Below are 11,677 nucleotides of genomic sequence, written 5' to 3' on the forward strand. Positions count from 1 at the left end.
AGAAGCAAAGTCTGACTGAAGCATAAAGTAAGCTTACAATCATCACCCTCCTGAATGGAAGAAAATTCGGAAACTTTTGGTCTCTTGATAAAGTTTGCACTTAGTTGAGACCCAATGTCCAATGGTGAAATGCCAGAAGCACACAAGCTATTTTGCAGCTTTCCAGGAGCCCATGTGACCCTCCTTTTTCGTTTGACCTTTAAAATATTAAAAAGGAAAAAAATATGGCATAATGGTACAGAAAGAAGTCTTCAAAGAAATGTTGTATTGGGTAAAAGAAAGACTGTACCCTTTGGTCTTCATTGGACTGGTGTGAAGATGCAACAACTATGTTTGTTAAATTCCATATCCGATCTTCTCTTTCTTTTTGAAGCCCTTTAATTTCCGCTAGCAACTGAGAATGTTCTTCTTTGGCCATAGCTTGAGTTTTGATCTCCGAAGAGGCCTATACAAGCAAAGATAAATACATTCTATAGTACAGTATATAAAACTTGCATATATAACAGAGATACATTCAATGACAAAGAACTATACACAGTGGGACATTGCAAGCAAGAAGCATTAAAAAAAAGTGCAGGGAAATCATTGTACCTCCAATTCTTCAAGCTGCTTCTTCAAATCCATAATTTCCTTCCTGTACCTCTTGAGCAAAGCTTGGTCATCCAAAACCTCATTGACATGTGGAGTATTTCTCACATGCTTAGCTGTACTTGCAAACTGCAATGTAAAAACCACACAGATGACATGAATAAATGTTTGTGGACAGATATATCAGTCATCTTTGTGCTGCAAAAGTATAGAGCAATTATATCTTTAAAAAGTCAGGTTACTCATAGTTATTGTAAACCAACTTCAACCTTCTTAATAAAATAAGAAACATCAAGCTACAGGGAAGTTAGATGTATTGTCTAATGTTATATTACTAAAATAAATATCCTTAATATATTTTGAATGCTTATCAGGTTTCCACCCAATAGAGCACATGAAAATAGTCATTGAGAAAACCCCTCCTCACTACACCCAGGCTCCTATTCCTCTACCATTACTAGCTTGATAAAAGGTAAGAGATGACCAAAATGCCACTACAACTATGATCTTTAAGAAATCGAATTAGTGTGTGCTGTGCCTAAACTCTAGAGGATAGAGATGACAAGTTACCTGCAAAGTGCTCAAGGTTTCATCAAATGAAACAGGGGTGATGGTACAAATGATTACAGTCTTTGTATTTCCACCCAATGAATTCTGAAGAATTCGTGTGAGCTTGCTGTCTCGGTAATTTATAAAGCCACTGAAAGGGAGAGAGAAAAAAAAAGTTAATTGCAAAGTAAAAACATTCATTCATTTTCTAGTATACATGAAATCTCACTTAAATTTTGGTGACAAAGTGCAAAATAGAAAAGAAAAACTAAAAATCAGAACTAAATAAATAAAAAATAGAGACAAAATACACTTACCCAACTTGGCCATCACTCAGTTTTTTAATAACTTGTCCAAGGATGAACAAACTACGATTGATATTACAACCTTCTTTGAATCGAACACCTTCTGCACCAGTCTGGCTGGCTCTTTCACTGCCAGCCAAGTCAACAAGGTTCTAAGACGACAAAATAAACCCCATAACAATACTAAAATATTAAATCAAGCTAGAGAATTTATGGGTTTTGAAGCATTTGTGAAAAGTTTAACTATTCATAAATAACCTTAGCATATCCTCATCTGCAAATCTACAACTTACCAGATGAGACACCATAACTGCACCGTCACAGTTCTCTGAATTTCCTGGGTCATTTCTCTCACGGCTCTCCACAATCTGTTACAGAAAATATATTTTGTGTAAGAAACAAAATTAAATTATTAAATAGAAACTAATTAAAGAAACCTTACCATCCTAAATATTGTGTGAGAACGGCTGCTGTGATCGTTCATTTTGGTTTCACCATAGTGCCTGTTTTCTGAGGAAAATAAAATAGAATGCTAAATGGAACACTTAGCAAGCAGACCAGCCATGGTTGCCATTAAAAAGCAAGAATGAGTGTTGAACGTAACCTGCCGAAACTTAGAGAAGGTGATCAATGTTCCTGGTACATCTGCATATGTGAATCAATTTAGAGCCCACTCACCATCTACAATTCCCTAAATATGTAACAATTATTAACAAATGCTTGACAGTGTTAGGGTACAATAACACAATGTAACCGGTAGCCCGGGAAAACATGCAGCTGCGGACTGGAGAGGAGAAGCAAGCGACCGGCACCATAACACAGGACATGTCCTATATTTCGACATGCACGGTCACTGTGCGGTGAGAGAATGTGGGCTCACCACACAGTGACCGGGCGTCCTAGACGTTAACGGGGACGCCATATAGGTCCCCATTACATTTGTGTAAATGAGCATCTCGTTACAACTTAAAGAGGACCTGTCATGCATATAAAAGCCACTAGGACCTGCATCCAAAGTAAGCAGCTCCTACTGCTACAACAGATATAGCAGTGTTACGCTACTAGCGTTATCGGACCCTGCCGTGCTTTACAATAGAAAGGCCGGACTGCCTCTCCCACTCCATAGGCCAGTGTTGATTGTCCAGCTTCAAGCCCCTATTCCCGCCCCCTCATGAATACACCCGGCCTCTTACAGCACAGTCTGGCGTTTATTGTACAGCACGGCAGTATCTGCTAGTGTTATCAGGTTTCAGTATCATTGCAACACTGATACATCTGTTGTAGGACTAGGAGCTGCTTTCTTTAATAAGCAGCTCTCCTTGCCTTTTTATGTGTGACAGGTCCTCTTTAGAACTATTCTGAATGGGACATAGAATGTACAAGAGGCACCAACATCTTATCTACCCAGTGTCTGCCACATACACAACACGAAGTCAGTTTTCCCCAAAGACAAACAAGTAATTAAAGTCTTACTTTCCCCCTTTTTGATCCATTGCATAACATGCTCAGGTACAGTTACCAGCTCTTCAGTCAAATCGGCCACATAGACGTTACGCTGAAAGAAAAAAAAAAAAAAAAGAAAAAGCAATTTAAAAGGATTTTCTACATAGAAATCTTCAAAAAGATGAGGTTTGGCAAAGATTTCCTTTTTCACTCACATTAATATCTTCTCGAATTTCCAAAGGTTTCTTTTTTCTATCATCACAAAGAAGATCTGTGACAGTTTCATTGTAAATTTCCATGTAGGAAACGCGCAACAAAAATTCCCTGCTTGGTATCTAAAAGGAAAAAGCAACAAACTGTAGAGTGGACTTGGCTCTACTTCAATGGCCAGCTTAAGGAATTCCTTTTCTATATGGTTACAATAGAGGTGCTCCATGACTGGTTGCCTTTGTACAAGTCACATAAGCCAAAATAAAGACACTTTAAAAGGACATCTACTAGCAGGATCATGGATTTAAAAATCCTGCAAATGAAATGAGGGTCTCTGGCCTCAATTAACAGCTATGGAGCCCGGAGCATGTCAGCCTCATTTGCATGATATTTTTGAGGGTATAAAGAAGCTAAAAGAAGAGCGGAGCTGCTCGGATTACAATCCCTGATCCTGCAGGTAGATTTCCTTTAAATGCCGTTGTAATTAAGATGCTATAACTTTTTAAAAGATAAGTTAAAATTGTTCTTAAATCGGTAGAGCTTAAACTTGAATGGGTTGTACCAAGTTTGCAAGCTATTCCCTATCCACAGCAGGAGGTATGACAATCTGAACTGCGAGTATCTGACCAATCACAAGAGTGACACCCGCAGCAATAAAAGAATGGGGGTTGTATAAATCACCAACAATATATTTAAGTGCCGGAGATGGCAAAGGGGCATACTCAGCAATTTCCATCACTCCCATACTATTGAATGGAGCAGCAGGATGGAATTCTTCCATCCATTAGTGGGCATGGTATCGTTCTTAAGAAAGGTGGGGGGCCCAGCATTTGAAACCTCACTAAACAGCTTGTTATCCCCTTTGCTGTGGTAACTTGGTACAAGCCCATTAAAGACATGTGATGTATGATGAGACTAAAGACATAAACATACCTCCAGGATGATTTTGAAAATCTCCTGAACAGCCTGAGGGATTATTCCAAGATTTTCTTGAGTACCCATCATTGTGTATGTTTTTCCAGATGACGTCTGCCCATAAGCAAAAATTGTGCCTAATAGCAAAAATAAAGTAAGATTATCATTTAACAGGGCCAGCCCATTAACTCCCCTTACCTGTCATGTAAACACATTCACTGTTTTTGCTACTTTTTACTTATTTTGTAATGTTTTAGTAAATCAGATAAAAAGTTTTACAAAAAAAATAAATCTATCAACTTATTAATAACACATTACTACAGGAAAGCATCAGAGATGCAAGTTACTAACCATTGTAACCCTGTAAAGCAGAGCGAATGATAGGAACCGCCACTTCCTGATAGACCTGACATGTTGTTTCTTGTGAATGAAAGACACGATCTATAACACAAAGAAGAAATTAAAGACTAAAAGGATAATTTCTAATAGAGCTGTCAAGATGATGACTCCCTGTAAGGGAGTTAGTATAGCAGGGGCTCCCTAGCAAGTATCTCCTATCTTGGAGAGAGTAGAGAATGGTTACAAAGAACATCTTTAGTTCAGAGTCTGTCATGTTTCACAGACGGAACCAAATGATTTAAATGGTTGTTATGTAATGATTAAAGAGGTTTGTAATACTATGAGGGTCTATCCCTTTGGTATATATAGTACTCCTGGATAAAGTACTAGGGGATCAGATGGCTTGAACGCTGAGGAAATGCGAAGCGGAGGTGGGATGGGGGGAGGGGGGGGGGGTTAGTGTGCTGGAGTCACCATGCACCCATTATGGGTGGATTACTGCTGTCTAAGGTGCAATGAAGAGGGTGCTGATGATATGCACATATGCACATGTCCTCGAGGTGCCAAGTGCTGGAATCTTTATAGGAAAATGCCAAAAGGCTGATAAATAGGGTACGGTATTTGGTATCAGGATGCCAGATGATCCAAAAATATGTGTGCTTGGCTGTGTGGGAGAGTTTAATGTAACTCAGGAGTTGAGAGGTTGGAAGGGACGGTTTTTTCCTTTTGTATACTATGCTAAGATGTATCAATTTGTTCTATTAACAAATTGACGATAACAATCTTATTGGTGGTTCCCAGTGGTTGAACCCAAACCAATCAAAAGAACAGCAGGTCAAGCACGTGTTCTGTCAATACATCAATTATCAGTACCAGACCTCCATTCTTTTAAAGTGCTGAGGTCCCAAGGATCAGTGGCTTAATGCCGATTATCTATACTGATAACCTAAAGGTATCAGATCGGTGATCAAGTGTACCAGGCATCCTGAAGCACTGAAAGCTGTATCTAAAGGGAAATGGAACACTTAGTCAAACTCCCAACACATTAACCTCCTGGGAGTTCCAGCAGGGGGGGCACTTTTCATAGTCAAGGAATCTCCTCCTAAAAGTGAACAATTTAAGCAGACTAGAAACCTAATAATAAAAATATGTTGAGGTGTTCATGGAAAAAGGAGTACATCTCTTGCAGATGAGCTAGTATGGATGGAAACTTTGTGGGACCACACTAACCTCACGCAGTCTTTAGGAACACCAAATAAACAGCTTACCAAAATTAAAAGATCTGGTTCCATCAACCTGAGATATTGTGTTGTTGTCCGCTTTCCATAATAGATGGACTTGCTCTCCTTGTTCTCTGCAGATTAGAGGAGGTTTTAATTAAATTATATATTGGACCAACATTTTTATTGTTGTTGATTGCCAATTAAACACAAAAACAAAAAACACACTTCTGCAATCCAACAGGCCAAAAAGTAACTGGAGTATGTAGATGGCTAAGGCCCAATTCACATGGTCATACTATACAGAACATATTAAAGGGGTGTTCCAGTTTCAGCAAATTGTTTCCTATAGAAAGACAACAAGCAGAGACCTAGAAAACCAAAAAGGAATTGATACAATATGTATATTGGAAAATTGTAGGACTTTACAGACAAAAATATTTATTTCCTGGAATAGGAACACCACTTTAATTCCCTTCCTAAACACAGGTCAATGGTCTGAAAAAAAAAAAAAAGATAAATCAAAGGGATGTATGGTTATATATGTTTGTTTCACTAGACCAACCATCAGGACAAGAACTTGGGTCATTATACAGATGCATTCGGACCACAAGCATCCAGTCCTATAGGATATCAAATATTATTATATTTACCTAGATAATATACTGTAATCACACTACTGATGCTAAAGAATAGGTCCATAGAACTTCAAATGAGGGGTCTCAGTGAAGGTATAGGCCATTTATTTTTATTTAGCATTTTGAAAACTAATTTTTCCTGTGCCCTTGGGAGATTTACTAAACACACCTGACATCACTGAACCGAAAGTTCCTATTATTTTCTGTGAAAATGGAGGTCCAATGCGGAAATAAAATAAAGTGAACCTTGTGGCAACCTTGTTTACTTGTAGCAACTGGTAGTCATTCAGCACGAATCCTATACTGTATAACTGGATTAAATGGAGGGAACGCTCAGAACCCATTGACCACTCTACCCCGAACCCCACCCCCTGACTGCTACCTGCCCTTGAATTTAAAGAGGACCTGTCAGCTATAAAAACAGCACTTAGAGTTGCCTACTTAAGTAAGCAGCTCCAAGGCACTGCCTCTTCCCCAGAATGCCCTGACCACTCCATCGGCCACCGCCCCTAATCCCACCTCCTCATGAATACACCTGACCACTTCCAGCACAGTCCGGTGTTTCTAGTGTACATCGCAGCAGTATCTGCTAGCGGTATCGGAGGTTTCTGAGAACGCTAGCAGTGTAACACTGTTTTAGCAAAAGGAGCTGCTTACTTTAGCAAGTAGCTCCTAGTGAAGTTTTTAGATGTGACAGGTCCTTTTTAAGTTGATATTTTAGCATGAAGCCAGCTCAGAATCATTATAAGGACATGCCTGGACGACAATTAATAAACACTACACGGTATGTTTTTGGGTTTAACAACTGTGAGGCTGGTGACAGGTTCCCTTTAATGGGTTTAAGAACAAAAACTTCCCTTTTAGGTGCTGCAGGATTCAGCATTAGGAATTTAATATTTAACAGTTATCCTCTGATTTTTGGAACCTACATTTTTGTGAATGTCTAAATTATTCCTCATTGTGGCACTTGCCAGTTATTTAAACCAAAGGTGACAAAGACTTCAAGCAAATAATTACTTCAAAACGACATTGCAAGTACATATTCACACACACGGAGGCTAAAATGCAAGTAAACCGCTTTCAATGATGAAAATGTATGCAGCCTTGTCATGTTTTTTTATTTGGTTACAGGTTTTACAGGAAAAACATGAAAGAAAAAAATCATTTTTTTTTTTAAAGCAGAACTGGATGGAAAACCGTGGAACAACCTTATGGATTTATGCAACTTATCCGCTACATGTGAACACAGCCGAAGCCTGAACCATTACTAGAGAAACGCAACAGAGGCGGTTTTGATATTAATAAGAACGAACGGGACAGAGCGGGCGCCAGTGGAAACATTCCCCACCGTGGGATTCATGTAGGAGCGTTACCTGTGAATGAGCGGTCGGACCCTCAGACACACTTTGACAGCGTCCCCCTCCGACATGTCGTGGCCGTGTCCACCCTACTTTCCCTGTGTCTCCCATCTGCCAGCGCCTGCTTCAACTACAAATTTGAAATTCCCTCACTCTAAACACTGATTGGTCAACGTCATTTTAACTTCCGGCAAAGTCGTTCCCTGTCGGACTGTACCATTCTGTGTTTTTATTATAAGATGACTCAGATGAACAATTGTGTAGTTGTTATTACCGTAGTCACAGTGCATAAAGCGTCATGTGAAAGAATTTAACTATGCTGTGATTATTTTTTTCTCTTCCTGTAAATAGATTATGGTTCGTTCCGAACTTGCTCTCTACGGGATGCTGCAAGGTTCAAACTCCGCTCGGAATTTAGTTTTTTTTTTTTGATTAGCGTTCTTCTTTCCTGTTTATGTAAATGACTAGTTCGCATAAATCAGAAATGCATTCTACCTATGCAAGTTACTGGAATATATAGAAGACTTATTAGATGTGTTTGTGACATTGTGCTGTCACCTGCAGGCGGCAGTGCATCATTAAAACTGGTCAATTTATAAAAGTTTGATTTAATAGAGCTAAATTACAATTTAGAGACGTATTAAAATGGTGGAATAAAGAGCAGTGCACTGTGCTCCATACTGCACACTGTTATTATTAACGCATGCTATTATAGGGAAACAAAGTTATATATCTGGTTAAAAGAAGTACTGCTTATGGCACCAATAGTAACCCCATATGAAAGAAAAGCTCTGCTGTGATTGGTTGTTACGGGCATGTTAGAAGGTGTAATAAATGTCACCACATAAATACTTTATTTACTTTATAATGAAAAAGGTAGAGGGCTGAAAATTCATTGTCTTGTGACAAATCATGATGTGTTGTGAGGGGTATAGTTGATACATTAGGGGGGCAAAGTGTGGTCAGTTTTGTTGTGAGGGTTGTCTATTATTTTGAAGCACAGTGTGGAACACATCCACTCTCCATAGCAAAAATAGCAGTCTACGGGGCTTATTTACTAAGGGTCCACGGACTGCATTTTCGTCGGGTTTCCCGACTGTTTCCGGCGCATTTAACTGGGGTTTTTGGCGCATGCGACCGGACTTTCATGCGACACAAATCGGCGTCTGACAACCCTACTGATTTGAACTAAGCGCAGGATTTAACATTCAAAATTGTGTCGCAAGTCATGCACAGGAAGAAGATGAACTCCGGCGGACCGCAGCAGGGAATCTTAGTGAATCGCGAAACCTACGAATCCTCGTCCGACAACGCACCTCGTTTATCGGGAGGGGAAGTAAATGTGCCCCTATATGTTTTCTTTGCTCCCACAGACTTCGCTAAAGACTGTCCATGTATGTATGACAGACTTTGGCCTGGCTGTGGGAAGGGTGTTGTGAAACCCCTTTCTCCAGATAGGTACAGGTCCCAGAGCCACCTATCTGGAGACATATATATACAATGAATTTCAGATATTTCCATGAATATGCCCTAAATATCCATGATGAAAAAACCCTTTAAGACAGGTTTTGGTGCACGTTACTACAGAATTCCTTACTACTTCTTTTCTTTTAGGTTAAAGGGATATTCCGAGAATATGACTGTCTATTACAAAAACCCATGATGCTATAAAATAAATGAATATACAAAACTCAATTTCATCTGTCACAAAATGGAGCTTAAATAGTTTGATTTTATGATTCACAAAATTTTATGGCCTCTCTAAAGTATGCAGAGTTATCACCAATATGGCCGCCACTGGAAACTACAAGTCCCAAGATCTTTTAGTTCTCAGTATGTCCTCCTCGCTCTTATGCTCTGCTCCCAGTGATGATCTAACAGGTTTTCTTGCTCTGTTACCATAGTAATGATGTGTAACTGCGATTACCAAAACACTGGCCATAGTGGATGCACTGCAACCAACCGACTACAGCCAAGCATAGTGGTGATGACATGACCTGCCCAGGGAGGTGCAGGTCATGTGATGTGGACATGTGACCAGTGGCCATATTCTGTCCTGTGTCTTCTCCGCGGGGAGGAAATTAACGGACTGATTAAAGGGTCAGTAGCATTTTAATTCTTCATTACAGTCTATGCCACCAGCATTTTCTGCTTAGGGGAGCAACATTGTAAATAACAAGAAATTACACATTAGCTTATATTTTAAGGACCCATTTGTATATGATTTAAGCTGATTCCTGGAATACCCCTTTAATTCTTTTTAAATTCTAAATTCTTAATTACATTCAGAAATAGAAAAATAATATATTTTGTAATTTGATGATATTTAAAAAAAATCAAGTGTTGATATATTTATAATCTGTCTCCATCAGTTCTTCTTATGTGTAATTAGTTTTTTTCCTGGTACAATCATAAACTCATCCTGACTATGGTCGCACAGGTCTTCCTGTGAGGTCGGATTCTATCACATGAACACACATCTCCTGTCTATGATGTGCCAGTACATCAGCTGTGCACTGTCCCAGAAATATCACATGATGCTTTACCCCACACTGCCACCCCATCCTTCTACTCCACTATCAGGCTGGGTCTGCCCCACATTGACAGTGCTTCTCTGCGGGGTATGTCCTGCACTGACTCCCGCTCTGACATGGCTTCCCTGTGGGGTACGCCCTGCCTCCTGCTCTGACAGGGGTTCCCTGCGGGGTCTTCCCTGGGGGTTGGTGTAGCAGCCTCTGTGCTGCCACCACTGTCCCCGTTATCTGTCAAGCATGGCCCTGCCCCTCTTTTCTGGAGCAGACTGAATGCCATGATGGGCTTCCTGCTGCTCCTCTTTTTGACTGACATTTCCCACAGACACCTGTTTAGGACTTCTACAACATAGGGAACACCAGATGTGCCCATCACTGTGAAGAGTATTGCTGCTTATGTAAAACACTGCCACCCTCCATGGAGACCTGTCCTTCCTTTTTTTTTTCCTTTTATATTACCCTGTCATTGCACTTTTTGTTACAGATGAAAGACATTTTTTGTCCTCGGGTAGTGTACCAGGAATGGCTCTGGTGGGTATTTGACCTTCTTGGAGTGTCATCATTGCACCATACATGGACACATTATTAGGTGGGTGCAGCAGCATACCACCCAACTTTTGAGTTAGAGAAAGAGGGACAAAAAGCCCCTTCCTTTTTCAAAAACCACGCCCATTGTCCCACCCCAAACAGTACAATATCAACCTTAACCCCCTTAGTGACTGCCCGTCGGCCTAACCTAAGTTTTGCACGGGGCCCATGCAGGGAAGAGCAGTGCCCATCCGGGACCCTGCTCTAACAGTCCGGATCCAGGTCTCCTGGTCTGCCACCGGCATGTGCCTGCTTGGTCTAGCCCCTGGCAGATGCATAGGCTGGCACTTCTAATGCACCGCAATACATGGTTATTGCAGTGCATTAGTATGAACTAGTGATCACATGATCAGTAGTTCTTATGATAGTATTGTAAAAACAAAAAATGTACAGAAAACACAAAAAATAAACAAAAATAAAATTAATTAGAATTTCTCAAAAACCCCTAACACAAATAAAACAATAAATAATAAAAAAAGTGGAAAAAGTAAAAAAAACATATTAGGTATCACCTAGTCCCAAAATTCACAATCTATAAAAATAGATTGCCCTTTCACAACACATAAAAAATGTAATTAAAACTGATCTAAAGGTTGCACAGTCCCCAAAATGGTAGCAATGAAAATGTCCTCGAAAAAATGACATGTTCACCTACTCCGTAAGTATGAAAAAGTTATTGGAGTCAGAATATGGTAAAAGTAATAATTTTTTTGGGTACAAAAAGTTTTAATTTTTGGTAAAATCTATTAATTAGACATTTGGTATCCCTGTGATCATACCGAACCAAAGAATATATTAGAGATGCCATTTGGAATGCACAGTGAAGGACGTAAAAACAGAGCCCACAAGAAATGCAGGTTCTTGTCAATTTTACCGCATTTTGAATTGTATTTTAAGTTCCCAGTACACGGAAAATACCATCACTAGGAAGTACAATTTGTTACGCAGAAAACAAACCGTCATACAGCTCTGTACACGAAAAAATAAAATGTT

The 11,677-nt window shown here is 39.7% G+C and overlaps 1 protein-coding gene across 5 annotated transcripts in view; it reads right to left on the reverse strand.

The window, feature by feature from the left end:
- The window catches only part of CENPE (centromere protein E), a 55,123-nt gene extending 47,391 nt beyond the window's left edge, over positions 1–7,732 (reverse strand). For all 5 annotated transcript variants that reach the window (XM_072118843.1, XM_072118827.1, XM_072118819.1 and 2 more), the window contains exons 1-13: positions 7,581–7,732; positions 5,618–5,703; positions 4,362–4,451; positions 4,029–4,147; positions 3,101–3,220; positions 2,916–2,997; positions 1,885–1,952; positions 1,736–1,810; positions 1,455–1,594; positions 1,159–1,288; positions 592–717; positions 290–445; positions 38–197 (exon numbers count right to left, since the gene is read on the reverse strand). In XM_072118843.1, coding sequence (XP_071974944.1) covers positions 38–197; positions 290–445; positions 592–717; positions 1,159–1,288; positions 1,455–1,594; positions 1,736–1,810; positions 1,885–1,952; positions 2,916–2,997; positions 3,101–3,220; positions 4,029–4,147; positions 4,362–4,451; positions 5,618–5,703; positions 7,581–7,636 — 1,408 coding nt within the window. In that variant the 5' untranslated portion in view covers positions 7,637–7,732. The remainder of the gene's footprint in view (positions 1–37; positions 198–289; positions 446–591; positions 718–1,158; positions 1,289–1,454; positions 1,595–1,735; positions 1,811–1,884; positions 1,953–2,915; positions 2,998–3,100; positions 3,221–4,028; positions 4,148–4,361; positions 4,452–5,617; positions 5,704–7,580) is intronic.
- Positions 7,733–11,677: the final 3,945 nt, after the last annotated feature.

The sequence above is a fragment of the Engystomops pustulosus genome, chromosome 1 (genome assembly GCF_040894005.1).
Source record: "Engystomops pustulosus chromosome 1, aEngPut4.maternal, whole genome shotgun sequence".
Lineage (NCBI taxonomy): Eukaryota > Metazoa > Chordata > Amphibia > Anura > Leptodactylidae > Engystomops > Engystomops pustulosus.